The following is an 18473-nucleotide window of genomic DNA, read 5'->3' as shown; positions in this document are numbered from 1 at the left end:
AGCTATTAAGTGTACCCTTGCCTGGAAAATCCCATGGATGGAGGAGCCTGGTGGGCTACAGTCCATGGGGTCGCAAAGAATCGGACACAACTGAGGGACTTCACTTTCACTTTTCACTTTCATGCATTGGAGAAGGAAATGGCAACCCACTCCAGTGTTCTTGCCTGGAGAATCCCAGGGATGGGGGAGCCTGGTGGGCTGCCATCTATGGGGTCTCACGGAATCGGACACGACTGAAGCGACTTAGCAGCAGCAGCAGCAGCAGCCATAAATGAAACAATGCCATTTGCAGCAACATCAATTGACCTAGAGGTGATCATACCCAGTGAAATAAGTCAAAGACAAATATCATATGATATCACTTATATGTGGAATCTAAATATGATACAAATGAACCTATCTATGAAATAGAAACAGACTCAAAGACATAAAACATTTATGGTAACCAAAGGGAAAACGGGGTGGGAAAGGAATAAATTAGGAGTTCAGGGATAGTGGATACAAACTACTATATATAAAATAGACAAATATCCTGTACAGAGGAAACTAACACAACATTATAAAGCAACCACATGCCAATAAAAATTAATACAATAATAAATTAATAAATTTATTAATAAATTAACAAAAATAAATAAACAACTAGGTCCTACTGTGTAGCACAGGGAACAATATTCAATATACTGTAATAAACCATAATGGAAAGAATGCAAAAAAGAACATGTATATATATGTACAACTGAATCACCTGAAACTAACCCAGTGTTGTACATCAACTATGGTGGTTTAGTCGCTAAGTCGTGTCCGACTCTTGCGATCCCATGGACTGTAGCCCACCAGGCCTCTCTGTCCACGGGATTTTCCAGGCAAGAATACTGGAGTGGTTTGCCATTTCCTTCACCAATGGATCTTCCCAACCCAGGGATCGAACCTGGGTCTCCTGCACTGCAGGCAGATTCTTTACTGACTGAGCTACCAGGGAAGCCCTCCAAATAGACTATACTTCAGTTAAAAAAAAAACAATAATAACAAAACCCCCAATTCCATGGGCGAGAAGCTCAAGCCTGGTGAAGAGGCAGAGAGGAGTGGGGAACATGTGTGCTCCCATCTTGGTCACGGTCTTGCTTCTTCTTGCAGCACATCTGTTCCATTCACCTCTTGCCACTAACTTACCTCCTTGGCCATGTCTGATCCCACACAGCTGGCCTGCTCTCGGTGCATCCTGGTTACTATGGTCTGATATCTGTGTCCCCTCAAATGCCTATGCTGAAATCCCAATGCCCAATGTGATGGTATGAGGATGTGGGGCCTTTGGGGGGGTGGTGCTTAGTTCATGAGGGTGGGGTCAGTGGTCTTATAAAGAGAGCACAGAGCTCCCCAGCCCCCTCTGCCACTTGAGGACACAATGAGAAGTCTGAAGCCTGCCAGAGGGTTCTCAGCAGAACCTGACTGTGCTGGCTCTTTGATCTTGGCCTTCCAGACTCCACAACTGTTAGAGATACATTTCCGTCATTTCTAAGCTCCCAGTCTGTAGTATTCTGTTCTAGCAGCCTGCACAGACTAGGACACAGGCCTGGACTACTCCTTTCAGCAGTAGCTCCTCTCTCCTGCAACTGGGCTGTCTCAAGGGTCTCCATTTTTTAGTCCAAAGTGAAACTTGGCTACAATGGCTTATCCAGTCACAGGTGGATTGGATAGGATGAAGTGGTAGTGGCTGAGGTTCAGTGATATGAAATAAGATGATGGCACCTCCCTGCTTGTAGCTGGACCCTCAGGTGGCAGGCCCCCATGAGGGCAGGCCCCCATGAGGCAGGCCCCCAATGACTGACATGTGGCTCAGTATGTGCCCACTTCCCTGTCCTCATATCAATGAAGGGCTTCACACACACTCATACACAGACCAGCTGGCTCAGGCAATGTTATGCTGTGGTAACAAAATGGTTCCTGAAATCTCAGCAGTTGACAGCAAAGATTTTGTGCATGTGGCCAGCTCTGTCACACATTTCCTTAATCCAGGATCCAATCTGAAGGACAGCCTTGAACTGAGACACACTGCTCCCCTAGCAGGAGGGGGAGAAAGACGGTGGAACCACACGATGGCTCTTAGACTATGTTTGGACGTAGCATCTATTACATCTGTTCGGTCCACTGGCCAAAAGAATTCTGTGGCCAAGCCTGAGGTTCATATGGAGGGAACATATTCTTCCCATGGGAAGAGATGATATTTTGAACCAAATAAACATTCTCATCCCAGCCACTAGTAACATTAGTTCCATTTTTGCAGGTGAGAAGACTAAGGCTTAAAGAGGTCACTTGATCAAGGTCATAGATTTGAATTCAGCCCAGTCTGGCTTCAAAGTTTGGTCCTTTCTACCATGCAGTCTCCCGGCGGCGGTGGGGGGTGGCTATCTCTTTTTATACTGTGTGGGCACTTGGGATTGTAATTTATTTGGGGGCACAACCATGTCTCACCAGCCCCAGAAGCTTCTCCATGAAAATTTCTAGAACTGAACCACCTTTGAAAGCTTCCTGGAAGGATATGGGGCTAGAAAAGGGTCAGGCTTGGAGAACTGGCCCCATGAGAGCTGACTCTATTCCATTTAGTAATTTTTTAACTGTTGAATTATTTACCCGTGTTATGAGTTCCTAGATAGGGACCACCTATCAATCTTTTTGTTTTCGTGTGTGTGTGTGTGTGTGTGTGTGTGTGTGTGTGTTGGGGGAGGGTAAGATCCTCAAAGCTCTTTTCTAGGTAATTTTTAGAAACTTCCAGATTGCACTGGATATTTATATGCACAAAAATGATGAGTGCAGTGGAGAGTGTAACCCATCTAATTTTGCAGAAGAGCATCAACTCAACTTTAGATTTAGAAACCCAGCTGCAGCTCCGTGTGCCTCCATTGGGGGTGGGGGCAGAAGTTACAGTCAATACACAGAATACTTTGCTCTGTTTGTAGGTATCTGTGATCTCTCCTCCTTTCCGTGCAGTCTTACCCATTTCGGAGCCTCTGATTCCCAAGTGCATCGTGCTGTCTTGATAACACCAGATATGGTTGGATTGGCTAGGTTGACGTGTGTCCATCAGTGTAGGGATTAGGGTGAGGCCAGAGCTACGTCCAGGACACTCAACTGAAGGAGGCGCTTGCAGGAATCCGAGTACTCTTGCCCCACTCAAATCCTGGCCCGGGTGTCCACTGTGCATTTGTCATAACTCCAATGGGTGAAAACGCCCCGGGCGAGTTTACCTGGCTTCTTCTCCCCTCCCCTTCCAGACGCGCAGGAGAGCCCGGAGGACCTCCTAGCCCTGTTCCTCCGCTCGGCCAGCGAGGTCGATGTCCAGGTGACCGTGTACGTGTGTCCGGCCCAGGCTTGGTGCGGAAGACAGAGAGGAGTTGCGTGTGACCGGTGTTAGGCCGGGCGGGTCCATATCCGGGTGGACCCAGTGGGTGGGGCCGCTCCTCCCGCCAGGTCCCGAGGAGGGTGCGGGGGGTGGGGAGTAACGCGCGGAGATTCCCTTTCGCACCTTCCCATCGAGAGGGGGCGGCAGGGTGTGGATTCCGGGCGTGCCCACCCTGCGGATCGGCCTCGAGAGCGCCCCGAGCCCCGGGCCTGAGCGGCCCCGGGGACTGGAAAGCAGAGAAGGAAGACCTGGAGGAGGGCTGGCCGAACCGGCCACCCGCTCCGAACTTGCCAGGCAAACTAGTGCGGAGGGAGGGGCCGGGGCCGCGACGGGGGAGGGGCGGCCGCAGCTGCATCCAGCCCCTTTGGCTTCCTTCCCAGCGCTCCTCGCCTCCTCCTCCTCTTCCTCCTGTATGAGTCAGGCGTTTCCCGGGGATTTGGAGCAGCCACGCGCGGCCCGGGCTCCCGGAGCTGTAGCCGCCGCCGCCGCGCCAGGAGCCCCAGCGCCGGGGCCGCCACCGCGGCGGGCCCCCGCGTCCCGGGCGCGCACGGACCATGGAGAGGGCAGCCCAGGGCGCGGAAAGCGGCGGGGGTAGCAACAGCAGCAGCCGCAGCAGCAGCCGCGCCACCTCGGCGGGCTCCTCACCCTCCTGCTCTCTGGCTGGCCGGGGGGTCTCCGGCAGGTCGGCGGCCGCCGGGCTCGGAGGCGGGGGCAGCCGCAGCAGCCCGGGCTCGGTAGCCGCTAGCCCGTGCGGGGGCAGCGGCCGGCGGAGGGAGCCGGCGCTCGAGGGCGTGCTCAGCAAATACACCAACCTCCTCCAGGGCTGGCAGAACAGGTAACGCGCCTGCCGCCCGCCCCTCCCTGCGCGCTGCTCGGTGTGAGTGTGTGCGCGCGCGATCGCGCCGCCGGCAAGCTGGGGCGGCCTCGGCACCCGGGCCCATCACGCGTCCCCGCTCCCCTAGGTGCGCCGCGACCCCACCCCGGGCCCACATCGCAGTAGTGGGGAAGGAAGGAGAGCCTTGGCACCTGCAGGGACTGGAGCGACAGGCGAGCGCGCTGGTCCCCGGGCCCTGCAGGCTAGCGGCTTCCGGCACCCTTGGAGAAGGACTGAGAGTAGGGGGCAGAGGGGCGTGCGCGATGCCTGTACGTAAGAGCTGGCCCCATCACAGCAATTCTGTCTACATCCTAGTTCATTTAAAACTTTGTTGTTTAAAGACGGCACCACCCCCAGAAATCAGCCAGTTATCCTCGGCAGTTTCCGGGGCGCGCGCTAGCCCCCCGCCCAGTTGGTGGCCGAGAGACACTGCGACGGAAGTTTAGTGTTGTTTTTTCTTTGACACTCTTTCCCCTTTCGAAATGGGCAGTTCGCTGTTTAAGTTATTTTCTCCCTTAAGGTGTTTCCTGAAGTTCCCTGCTCACTCTGCTCTCCCAGTTGGGACACGTGGAAGGAGGGGTGCCAGGGCAAGGGGTCGCGGTGTGTGTGGACCGAGGTAGTAAGGAACACTTGAAAGGAGCAGATGGGGCACAGCATTTATGTGTAGATGTGTGTGTGTGTGTGTGTGTGTGTGTGTGTGTGTATAGTTTTTCAAAAACAAGTCAAAAATACCAATATCCATGCAAGGAGAATGGGACTTTTTGGAGAGTTTGTTGATGAGATCTGTGTCAGGTCCTTAATAGCCCTTGAATATGAGGTCTTGTGGTTCTTAAGGATGCTTGCGAGATTTTAATCACATCCCGGGAGCTATTGCTTATCTCTGCTAGTTACTAGAGTACTTGGCGGTCTCTCTCCGTGTAAGTTTCAGATTGTTTCCAGCTGAAACTGCAGGCAGTTATTTACGTGAAGCTCTACTAGGAGAAAGTGTTAGTGGATCAGTTTTGTCTGGACTCTTTGCTACCCCACGGACTGTAGCCCGCCACGCTTCTCTTTCCATGAACTTCTTCAGACAAGAATACTGGAGTGGGTAGCCATTTCCTTCTCCAGAGGATCTTCCCGACCCAGGGGTTGTACCAGGGTCTCCTGCGTTGCAGGTGGAGAAGGGTGACTTCCTAAGGAAGGAAACTGAGTTGATATTGTAGGCAGAGAACTTTCCTCAGAGTTTCCTTGGAGATCTACTACTGTGTTAGTGGAAGCTGCACCTTAACTTTTGAATCCTTTTATTTCCCAAAATAGCCCCAGTGTCAATTCTTGAAAGCTGAAAAGGGAATAGGTAGAGTGCCAAAGAGGAGACAGATGAGAGGACTGAATCTGATTTCAGGTTCTGGTAATTGCCTTGTTAATAGCACCTGGCTGTGCCTTGCTTGTGTAGCATTTGGTTTGTGTGTTGGACAATCACCTTTAATTCCTTCCCCCCCCACCCCCCGGAAGTGATTTATGAGGCCAACAGAGCTTTTACCCTGGATTAGTTACTTCACTTGGGGATGGCATTTTACCTGCAGTGTATATTAAAGGATTTGTTCTTTGGAGTGGATTTAGGGGAAATTGGAGTAACTCATGCTTTTGTGTAATTAAATCCTCTGGAGTATTTAGGTTGAAGGCCAGATTGCGAAGAGGCAAAATTTATAACAATAATAATACTAATAACAGCAACAACAACATATACTTGATTGCAGGCTACACAGGTGAAATGTACTGTGTATACTGCTGAAGTCTCATCTTTATTGAATTTGTTTACTGTGGGTTATAGCTGGCTGCCACTGTTTGTTCTTACCACAGTAGACGCATTGGTCTCAAAGCCTACCGTTGCCTTCAAAAGCATCGTCTCTTCCTAGTGGTCAGGGTCTCAGCGTTGGGGTTTGTTTCCGGCTGTGGCTGAGGGTGCATCAGTGATCCGGAGAACGTCTGTGATGGCTGTGCCCGCACGCTTCTCCCTCCTCAAGGGGTCTTAGAAGGGAGGATCTGGACCAGTGAAAAGGAACAGGGAAGAGAACAAAGATGGAAACTTTGAAAAATATTCACTTATCATTCACTTATTCAGGAACTATTTTATGGAGGCCCTACTATGTGCCAGACACTGGGTCAGCTACTTTGGAGCTCCTGCTGTGTGCAAAACACATAGGCATCTTTTCATCACGTAGTGGAGGGGGCACAGGATTCAAAAGTGGAAGGAAACCTCACCACCCACCCCCCAGGGGAAACGCCTTGGTGTGAGTAGTTGGGCTGAGTCAAGCTCCCTGCATTTGGGGGCCTCATGGCATGTTCCTTTGCGGGTTTTTTTTTTTTTTTTTTTTCCCAAATTGTCTGCAGTTAATGATGGATCTCCAGCCACAAAGTCCTTGGTGAGGCTGCTGTCTGTTGATAACACACCAGCCACCCACCAACAGTTTTTACTCTGGTGTCTGCTTGCACATCCCCAAGTTGTTGTAAAGCTTATATTTTAACATTCAGTATCATATTCTGCTTTAATTTATTTGTAGTGCTCTTACCCTCATCTGCACGTCCTGAGGAAGGCATTGTGGCCAGAACACAAGATGGGTGACATAAAGAGGGATGGCAGGAGGGAAAGCTACACGTGTGGGACTCGCCTGGGAGCGCATGTCCAGGACAGTTGGTGCTCTCATTGGCTGAGAGGGTGCCACGTAATCAGAGTGGGGTGGGGAATCCCCAGGAAGGAGTTTCTTTTTTTTTTTTTTTAATTTAAATTTATTTACTTTATTTATTTATTTTAATTGGAGGCTAATTACTTTACAATATTGTATTGGTTCTGCCACACATCAACATGAATCCACCACAGGCGTACACGTGTTCTCCATCCTAAACCCCCCTCCCGCCTCCCTCCCCATACCATCCCTCTGAGTCATCCCAGTGCACCAGCCCCAAGCATCCTGGCGATTTGTTTCTTATATGATATTATACATGTTTCAATGCCATTCCCCCAAATCATCCCACCCCCTCCCTCTCCCTCAGAGTCCAAAAGACTGTTCTATATATCTGTGTCTCTTTTGCTGTCTCACATACAGGGTTATCGTTACCACCTTTCTAAATTCCATGTATATGCATTAGTATACTGTATTGGTGTTTTTCTTTCTGGCTTATTTCACTCTGTATAATTGGCTCCAGTTTCATCCACCTCATTAGAACTGATTCAAATGTATCCTTTTTAATGGCTGAGTAATACTCCGTTGTGTATATGTACCACAGCTTTCTTATCCATTTGTCTGCTAATGGACATCTAGGTTGCTCCCATGTCCTGGCTATTATAAACAGTGCTGCGATGAACATTGGGGTACACGTGTCCCTTTCAATTCTGGTTTCCTCAGTGTGTATGCCCAGCCAGTGGCATTGCTGGGTCGTATGGCAGTTCTATTTCCAGTTTTTTTGAGGAATCTCCACACTGTTCTCCATAGTGGCTGTACTACTTTGCATTCCCACCAACAGTATAAGAGGGTTCCCTTTTCTCCACACCCTCTCCAGCATTTATTGTTTGTAGGCTTTTTGATAGCAGCCATTCTGACTGGCGTGAAATGGTTCCTTATTGTGGTTTTGATTTGCATTTCTCTGATAATGAGTGATGTTGAGTATCTTTTCATGTGTTTGTTAGCCATCTGTATGTCTTCTTTGCAGAAATGTCTGTTTAGTATTGAAAGCATTTTCCCTAAAGTCAGGAACAATACAAGGGTGCCCACTTTCACCACTACTATTCAACATAGTTCTGGAAGTTTTGGCCACAGCAATCAGAGCAGAAAAAGAAATAAAAGGAATCCAAATTGGAAAAAAAGAAGTAAAACTCTCACTATTTGCAGATGACATGATCCTCTACATAGAAAACCCTAAAGACTCCACCAGAAAATTACTAGAGCTAATCAAGGAATATAGTAAAGTTGCAGGATATAAAATCAACACACAGAAATCCCTTTCATTCCTATACACTAATAATGAGAAAATAGAGAAATTAAGGAAACAATTCCATTCACCATTGCAACGAGAAGAATAAAATACTTAGGAATATATCTACCTAAAGAAACTAAAGACCTATATATAGAAAACTATAAAACACTGGTGAAAGAAATCAAAGAGGACACTAATAGATGGAGAAATATACCATGTTCATGGATCGGAAGAATAAATATAGTGAAAATTGGTATTTTACCCAAAGCAATCTATAGATTCAATGCAATCCCTATCAAGCTACCAACAGTATTTTTCACAGAGCTAGAACAAATAATTTCACAATTTGTATGGAAATACAAAAAACCTCGAATAGCCAAAGCAATCTTGAGAAAGAAGAATGGAACTGGAGGAATCAACCTGCCTGACTTCAGGCTCTACTACAAAGCCACAGTCATTAAGACAGTATGGTACTGGCACAAAGACAGAAATATAGATCAATGGAACAAAATAGAAAGCCCAGAGATAAATCCATGCACTTACGGATGCCTTATCTTTGACAAAGGAGGAAAGAATATACAATGGAGAAAGGACAATCTCTTTAACAACTGGTGCTGGGAAAACTGGTCAACCACTTGAAAAATAATGAAACTAGAACACTTTCTAACACCATACACAAAAATAAACTCCAAATGGATTAAGGATCTAAACGTAAGACCAGAAACTGTAAAACTCTTAGAGGAGAACATAGGCAAAACACTCTCCAACATACATCACAGCAGGATTCTCTACGACTCACCTCCCAGAATATTGGAAATAAAAGCAAAAATAAACAAATGGGACCTAATTAAAATTAAAAGCTTCTGCACAACAAAGGAAACTCTAAGCAAGATGAAAAGACAGCCTTCAGAATGGGAGAAAATAATAACAAATGAAGCAACTGACAAAGAACTAACCTCAAAAATATACAAGCAACTCCTGCAGCTCAATTCCAGAAAAATAAATGACCCAATCAAAAAATGGGCCAAAGGAAGGAGTTTCTATAATGCATTAGTATAGTTCTTTAAAGAAAATATTTCAGACATTATAGCATGGTAGAGATTTGTAGGATGGCATTAAAAAGTGCATGTATTCTAACTTGCTTCAGTCATGTCTGACTCTGTGCAACCCCATGGACTGTAGCCCCACTAGGCTCCTCTGTCCATGGGATTCTCCAGGCAAGAATACTGGAGTGGGTTGCCATGCCCTGCTCCAGGGGATCTTTCTGACTCAGAGATCAAATCCTTGTCTCACACCTCCTGCATTGGCTGGTGGGTTCCTTACCATGAGCACCACCTGGGAAGCCCCATTAAAGTGTAAATACCTCTAACAAATGAACACAGTTTCAGAAGGAGGTAGGTGCTCATAGATTAAAAATATATTTAGGGAATTTGCTGGTGGTCCAGTGGTTTGGATTCCATGCTTCCACTGCTGCGGGCCTGGGTTCGATTCCAGTTTGGGAAATTAGGATCCCACAAGCAACAGGGCATGGCACATATACATTTATGAAAGTGTGAAAGTGTTAGTCATGTCCAACTCTTTGTGATCCCATGAGCTCCTTTGCCCGCCAGGCTTCTCTGTCCATGGGATTTCCCAGGCAAGAATACTGCGGTGGGTTGCCATTTCCTTCTCACATATATATGGTATATATATCATATATATATATATATATACACACACACACATGTATACATATATATATATATAAAGATGGTGAAATAAAGGCATGTATTTGTGGAAATTTGTGTGGATCTAATGTCTTTGCTGATATTCACATTTTAATCTAGTGCACGATCTTTTCACCCACTTTCTGAGTTTCATATGGAGTGAGTGTACCAGGGGGAGAGTAAACCCCAGAGACTGGGGAGAGTCAGGCAGATGCCATATCACACGTGGCCTTGTAGGCAGGGGAAGGATTGAAGACTGTTACAGTTTGACAGAAGGATTTTAGGCAGGGAGGTGACCTGGTCTGTGACTTTCAAGAGCTCACTCTGGCTCCTGTGTGGAGATGAGATTTTCAGGAGCAGATCAGGAAGCAGAGAGGAGCGCAGCATGGCAGTCCAGCCAAGAGATGCTGGGCGCTTGGATGTTGGGGACAAGGGAGATGCAGAAAGGGACAGCTTTGGAGTGGGGAGGAGGGACATTGCTGATGGGTTGGATGCTGAGGTGAGAGAGCAAGAGGGGCCAAGGATAGCTTAAACTTTTTTAAAATTGAAATATAGTTGATTTACAGTGTTGTGTTAGTTTCAGGTGTACAGCAAAGTGATTCAGTTTTACATATGTATTTTTTTTTTTTTTTAATGTTCTCTTCTTGAGTATGTAGGCTGGGAGGTTGAGGCATCCTTTATGGATCCCAGGGTCACAGGGGATGCACCTGCCTGTGGGTAGGATGGGGGACACCCAAGAGTTCTGTTTGCTTGTGTTCAGTTTGAGAAGGGTAGATCTAGCAAGGATACAGTATGGACTCGCATTTGCCCTAAGGCTGAGTTTAGTCTTTGGCCAGAACGGAACTGCTTTGGGGTTGGTTTTAGCTTCTAGTGTTTTAGGGGAAATAATTTCTCATTAGATCTGGGAAGTGATATTTAAATATTTGAGGGTTTTCATCGCCATTCAGTTTTTGATATTTGGAGGAAATAAGACTGCACATGTGGAGCCAGCCTCTAATTCATACTTGGGTGATTGGCGAGGTTGTGAGAACTCAGGAAAACACTGAAAGGCAAATCTTGACTAGGATGAAGCGGACGAGTGCTGGCATATGAAAACCTCAGGCCAGTGGACACGCATTTGGACAGTTTGAGCAGTGCGGACTCTGGGTCAAGCCCTGACCTCGGTACGGAGCACACCTGTTGCCTTGGGCCAGTTCTGTAATTGCCCTGGGCTTCCGCTTTCCCGCTTGCTTAAATGTTGAAGATGGTGTAACCTCTGCTCTTTTCCTTAGTTCAGTGTGGGGATTAAATGAAGACCCTGATGTGTAAGGGGCTGAGGATAGTTCAGGATCTCAAGAAGGAGCTGTTTTTGGATCTTCAGGTTGCCCCTACTTCAGCGGAGCCTTTCCTGTCCATAAAACTCTTGGTCTCTTTTTTGAATGCTGTGATGGCTCTGGGGTCCCATTAGCATAATTATCACAGAGTTCTTTGCAGAGAAGATGATGGGTTCTTTGAGGGGCAAGAGGTCATTTAGAACTTGGAACCAGGCATTTAGGTTTCTGTCGGAAGAGACTTCCTTCCTCCTCCAGCCTCTAAACCCCATCTCCCTTTCATGCTTTTTCTCCTCCTTAACCCTCACCACCAGCTGACATGCTCTGTATTTTGCTCTTTTGTCTTTCTGCACTAGGTATTAACTCCCTGAGGACAGAGAGTAATTTTGCCTGTCTTGTTCACTGCTGTGTCCCTAGAGTCTAGAATAGGACGTGGCATATAATAAGGGTTCAGTAAGTATTACCAAATGAGTTAGCGAGTAAATGAATGACAGAAAAGACAAGCCAGGATTTAGTTCTATTTTGGCCAGCGTTTACCACTGTTCTTGCAATTCTTAATTCTCTACCAGCTTAAAGCTTGAGTTAGTATGTTTATCGTTTGCCCTCTTCTCTGCAACATGTCATCAGCAGACATGCCCATCCTGACCTCAGATCCACCACCACCCGCCCAAGGTGGACCTTTAGGAACCAGATATCCAGGGCTTGCTTTTCACTTGATCTGTATTAACATACTTTGAGAAGACAGTGTGTAGCCTCTGGCATGATTTCCCAGGGTTTTGGGGCCACTTGGCCCATTTAGCAAAGTCAGTAGGGGCATATATTGACTTCAAAAGTAATACTGCATTAAAATGAATGCTTTTTGAGAATTCCAGTAGTTTTAGAGACAGTTGGTGGTGATACCAGGGTTGAAAATCACTGTTCTGGTTTAATGGTCTCATCTCCTTGTGCTCTGAAGGATTTGCACATCTTGCTGTCTGGGTTGTCAGATTGTTCTGAGGCCCCACTCACATTGTTTAGGGACCTTAGATGGCTTCATTGACAATAATTATAAAAGATGATTGCTCAGATCACAAAGCTGCTTATTATATCTATGTATTATATTGTAATATATACAACTATATATGTATAAAATATATAATAATATATGCATAGCATATTATCCTATACAATGTATACAAGGGGAAGAGGGCATGAGAGGATGAGATGGCTGGATGGCATCACTAATGTAGTGGACATGAACTTGGGCAAACTCCACGAGATGGTGAGGGACAGGGAGGCCTGGCGTGCTGCAGTCCATGGGGCTGCAAAGAGTCCGCCACAACTGGTGATGACCACATTACATTGTATATGATTTGTACTATACACATACATGTATATAATACATTATATATGGTATATGTAATGTATGCCATATGTTAATCACCCGCTGTGGGATTGGCTGTCCTCTCACCCCTGCCTTATTTAAAGTGAACATGTATTTGATATTTATACCCAATGGGCTTCCCTGGTGGCTCAGATGGTAAATAATTTGCCTGCAGTGCAGAAGACCCAGGTTTGATCTCTGGCTCAGAAAGAGCCCCTGGAGGAAGGTGTGGCAGCCCACTCCAGTATTCTTGCCTGGAAAATTCCATGGGCAGAGGAGCCTGGCAGGCTACAGTCTATGGGGTCGCAGAGTCAAACACAACTGAGTGACTAACACACACACACATGCACATGCGTGTGCATGCTTGCGCATACATCCTGAATGGTTAGCATGATTTTCCTTCTCTTTTTTCCCATTATTTTTTCCCCCTAAGGTGAACGTGCATCCATTTTGCAGTTTGAAAATGTTATCGACGAAAAGGAAAGCTGCCCATACCTTTCCACATAATCTCTGAATAACTGAATTTTTGAGGGTAAATTTGAAGTCTTATGTATTCGTTCAGAAAAATACACAACTCATAAAAATACATAGTTCAGTGAATTTTCACGCACAACCAGATCAAGAAAAAGCAGCCCCTTCATCCCATCCCTTACTGTCATCCCCGGCCCCTGTAGGTGCCACTATTCTGACTCCCAATACCATGTATTAGTTAGGCCTATTTTTTAATTTCATATTGTGATGTGATCTTTTATGTCTGGCTTCTTAGCCCCATTCATGTTATGGTCTGTTTATTTCCACTGCTGTTTGGTATTCCGTTGTATGAATGTACAGAATATATTTGTACCTATTGTAGACTGACATTTGAGTCCCTCCCAGTTTGGGGCTCATATGAATAGTTTTGGGAAATACACGCATACCTGTCTGTGGGTGGGTACCTAGGTGTGGAGGTGTTACAGATGTCCCACTCACGAGAGGCATCCAGAGAGTTTTCCAGAGTGGTTGTGTCTGTTCGTATGCCACCAGAAATGTGAGCGAGTTCTAGGTGCTCCACAGACGTGTCCATACTTGACATTGTCTGTTCTCGTCGTAGCCAATCTGGTGGGTGTGTGGCGGTATCTACTTGTGGTTTTAATTTGCCCTTTCTGATGGCTAACGAAGTTATTAGCTTTCTAATATCTGCTTTTTTTCTTATTAAATTGTGGAATTTCCTTTGTATTCCGGGTCTGAGTTCACTGATAGGTTTCTGCACACGTGGGCACAGGTGTTCTATATACAGAGAAAGCAGCTTCTTTCATGCCGTGGTTTTCGAGTTCCTCTCTTAGTAGTGTCTTGATAAACACAAATTCTAAATTTTAACATAGTCACATTGTCAATGTTTTCCCTTTACGTTGGGTTCTTTTTGAGCCCTGTTAAGGAAATCTTTACCTGTCCCATGGTCATGAGATGGTCTGTGATGTTTTCCTTTTTTAAAATATTTATTTTTATCTGTGTATTTGGCAGTGCTGGGTCTCAGTTGCAGCACGTGGGGTCTTCTGTCTTCGCTGTGGCGTGCAGACTCTCTAGTTGCTGCGTGTAAACTCTTCAGTGGCAGCTTGCAGGGTCTAGTTCCCTGGCCAGGGATTGAACCCCGGCCCCCTGTGTTGGGCGCATGGAGTCTTATCCACTGGACCACTAGGGAAGTCTCTATGACATTTTGTTTTAAGAAACAAGCTTTCATTAATTTTAAAATAATAAATTAATTTCTCAGACGTTGAAGTTGATATTGGGGGAATGTGGACTGCTGGCAGAAGCAATATGACTTTAAGGCTTCCAGTCTGTGTTAGTTTTCTTATGGATCTTATAAAAAATGACCACAAACTTGGTGACTTAAAACAATAGAAATGTATTTTTTCATGGTTCTGGAGGCCAGAAGTCTGAGGTTAGTTTCACTGGATGGAAGTCAGGGTGTTGGCAAGGCTGTGCTCCCACCGGATACTCTCAGGGAAAATTCTTCTTGCTTCTTCCAGCTTCTGGTGACTGCCAGCATTCCTTGGCTCGTAACTGCATCACTCCCATTTCTGCCTGTGTCTTTGTGTTTCCTTCTCCTCTCTGTGTGTCAAATCTCCCTCTGCCTCCCTGTTAGAAGGACTCCTATGAATGTGTTTGGGGTCTGCTTAGAGAATCCCTTCATCTCAAGATCCTTAAGTTAATCAGTCTGCCATTAGGATTTCCCAGGTGGCTCTAATGGGAAAGAACCCACCTGCCAGTGCAGGAGACATAAGAGACAAGGGTTTGACCCCTAGGTCAGGAAGATCCCCTGGAGGAGTGCATGGCAACCCACTCCAGTATTCTTGCCTGGGGAATCCCATGGACAGAGGAGCCTTCCAGGCTAGGGTCCTTAGGGTCGCAAAGAGTCAGACACAACTGAAGCAACATAGCATGTGCCAAAATTTATACTTTGCCGTATAAATTAACAGTCATAGGTTCCAGGAATTAGGATGTGAACATCTTGGGGGTGGGGAATGGCATTCCTGCAGTCACGAGTCCAAAGTGGTTCTTAAGCTCTTTGGCTCCCTTCTCTGTCCACCTTGTCTACCTTCCACTGGTTGCCATAGCGACAGCCATCTCTTTCAGGGAAGGGCACAGGCTGTTGTCATGAGTGTAAGTGGGCTTGTTAGGCCAGATTGGTGGGCTCATTCATCTCTGTCTGCCTGGACAGAGCTCTCGGGCAAGTATTAAGTAGGTAATATTTTGTGGAAAATTGTTTCTAATGCCCATGAGTAAACCTAATTTCCTTTAACGGGCCAATCAGAGTTTCTTTGGGGTTTCTTTAAATACTAATTGAGCAATTAGTTTTGGAAGGATACATGTAATAATCTGTGCTTTCCATTTTATCATCAGAATGACTCATTAGTCCAAAGTCTTGTTTTTGAAGTCATAATAAACATACAGTACGATTATCTTAGATGTTCCATTTGAATTTTGATACTTGTTTATAGCATATAACCACTGCTTCAAAAGGTACAGAACATTACCATCCCCTCAGGAAGGTTCCTTGTGCTTCTTTCCAGTCCATTCCCCTTCCCTTGCAATCTGTTTCTGATTTTTATCACCATGAATTCGTTTTGTCTCTTTGGGCTTTATGTATCAGTGGGTGGAACCAGAGCTTATCCTTTTCGGAGTCTGGTCTGTTTAACTCAGAAAGATCTGAGTTTGGTCCTCTTTGCTGCCGCATCAGTCATTTATACTGGATTTCTTTCTGTTGTTGAGTCGTAGTGTACTTGTGAATATACCACAGTTTGCTTATCCGTATACTCATAGGTGGATGTTTGGGTGGTTTCCAGTTTTTGGCTGTTACAAACCAAGCTGCTGTTCATGTACAAGTCTGTGTGTGGACGTGAGCTTCATTTCTCTTGGGTCAGTACTGGGACTGGAATCGCAGGATCCTAGGAGAGGTACGTGTAGAAACTTAGAATGGCCGGACTGTTCTCCACCCCCACTATCAGTGTATAAGTGAGTGGGTCACTCCCCGTCCTGGACACCTTCTGTGATGCCTCTTGGGAACTTTTGGAACCTGAGACTGCCTCCTTCTCCTGGAATCACCTTGCTTCTGAGGGGACAGCCTGCAGGACCACAGGCTGGTGACATGCTTAGACCCCCTTGCCAGTCCAGCTTTCCCTCGTTTTTGCTGCATGACCTTGGCAATTCGCTTACCTCTGTGGAGCCTGGTTTCCTCCTCTGTGCATGATGCCAGCCTTGTAGCGTTGCTGTGAGCTCCTGCAGGCATCAGGCCCAGCATCAGGCCTGGCATACAATAGTTTATTTTCTAGGAGTCCAGTATTGTAGGGGGCTTCCCTGGTGGCTCAGAGAGTAAAGAATCTGCCTGCAACATGGGAGAGCCAGGTTCAGTCTCTGGGTTGGGAAGATTCCCTGAAGAAGGGAATGGTTACCCACTCCAGTATCCTTGTCTGCGAAATTCCATGGACAGAGGAGCCTGATGGTCTACAGTCCATGGGATCGCAAAGAGTCAGACATGACTGAATGACTAACACACACACATACACACACATACACACGCACACACACACAGGAGCCTGGTGGGCTATAGTCCATGGGATTGCAAAGAGTTGGACACAACTGAATGACTTAACACACACACACTCACACACACACACACACACGTGCTTTAGACCAGTGGGTGACTTGGTGGAACCTGGGGCTGAGTTGGTGGCCACTTAGACCCAGTATACAGGTGTTTCTCAGACCTTCCTCCCCCTGCGCTGGGCCAGGTGACAAGCGGTTTTATCTGTGTAGTGGATGCTGGTGTCCGCTGGCTGTCCATCACATGGCCTGTCAGGGTGTGTCCCATCAGACAGCAGTTTGAGAACCCTGGGGGGAGAGGAGAGACGTGGGCCTTTGTGTCCTGAAAGCAGGATTGAGATGGTTGTGCTGGAAACGTGGGAGGCTCTCTGCATGTTTCCTCTGGGTGGCTCCTGATGAGTTTCGGGGCCGGCCAAGACAGAATTAGAAAGAAAGCCATCCAGAATTTGCTGGTTGATAACCTAGACTTGATGGGATTTGGTCACAACCCAATGCTGTATTTGTGCCTTGTACAATGATACCAAGAATAACACTGCAATCAGGAAATGTGCACGATTCTGTTCTTTGAAGGCATTTGAGTCATGAATAACTTGTTCACGTTGGGCGGTAGTTTTCAGAGGAATGTGTTTGGTCCCTTTCTAGAAATCTTTTGATGAAAATATAACAAGTTGAAAGGCCCCGACATCAGTTTTTTGTTTTTTTTTTTGGCTGCACTGGGTCTTTGTTGCTGTGCACAGGTTTACTCGATTCAGTAAGTGGGGGCTACTCTCTAGCTGTGGTACGTGAGCTTCTCTTTGTAGTGGCTTCTCTTGTCGGCAGAGCACAGGCTCTAGGGCGTGTGGGCTTCCATGGTCAGGGTGCTTGGGCTCAGTAGCTGTGGCTTGCAGGCTCTAGAGCGCAGGGGCACAGGCTTGGTTGACCTGAGGCAGGTGGAGTCTTTTTAGAGCAGGAGTCAATCCTGTGTCCCCTGCGTTGGCAGGCAGATTCTTGACTGCTGAACCGCCAGGGAAGTCCGCAGCATCAGTTTTTCGTACCTCTTTCCCAGGATGTGTTATGTGTTTAGGCCGTGCTGGTCACGTGGCCGGTGAACCACGAGCAGGGACTGGGAACCGCCCAGGACGCCATGGGATTCAGGTTCTCCCAGGTGCAGGTGGGACTTGGTGCTCTGTGTGAGTCCCTTGTTCCAGAGGAGTTAGGTGGATTAGGTGATAGGTGCATCCCTGTGATGGTCACGCCATCAGAACCGTGGTGGGCTGTGAACCGTGCAGGGAATGCCACCACGAAGGTTTTCCTGGGTCCTTTGTTGCTAACTAGAGTCTAGACAGAAGTGGGAGACTTTCCAAGTCCTGCGTGAGCTGGGGGCTGCAGCCCCCAGACACGCACACACTGCTCTGTGTGTAGTTAGGCCTGACGGAAGGTTCACACCCCACATACTTACTGAGGGCCTTGTGTGTATATGCCAAATGCCGTGCAGTATAGCCAGAGAAAACTCTAATTCAAAAAGATGCATGCACCCCACTGCTCATGGCAGCACTGTTCAGAAGAGCCAAGACATGGAAACAACCTACATGTCTGTCAGCAGTTGAATGGATAAAGATTTGGTACATATACATGATGGAATCTTTGCCATAAAACAGAATGAAATAATGCCATTTCTAACAACAGGGATGGACCTCGAGATGAAGTAAGTCAGACAGGGAAAGACAAATGCCGTATGATATCCCTTATATGTGGCATCTAAAATATGACACAAATGGACAAATTTACAAAACCGAAACAGGTTCACAGA

The 18473-nt window shown here is 46.7% G+C and overlaps 1 protein-coding gene across 1 annotated transcript in view; it reads left to right on the top strand.

Moving 5' to 3' along the window:
* The first annotated feature begins 3825 nt into the window (after positions 1-3825).
* Positions 3826-18473, top strand: part of OSBPL10 (oxysterol binding protein like 10) — a 334487-nt gene continuing 319839 nt past the window's right edge. Inside the window, exon 1 of the mRNA XM_025272583.3 lies at positions 3826-4235. Within this exon, the coding sequence (XP_025128368.2) occupies positions 3955-4235 (281 nt within the window). The 5' untranslated portion in view covers positions 3826-3954. The remainder of the gene's footprint in view (positions 4236-18473) is intronic.

This window comes from Bubalus bubalis, chromosome 21, assembly GCF_019923935.1.
Source record: "Bubalus bubalis isolate 160015118507 breed Murrah chromosome 21, NDDB_SH_1, whole genome shotgun sequence".
NCBI lineage: Eukaryota > Metazoa > Chordata > Mammalia > Artiodactyla > Bovidae > Bubalus > Bubalus bubalis.
This window is presented reverse-complemented; position numbering and strand designations above follow the sequence as displayed.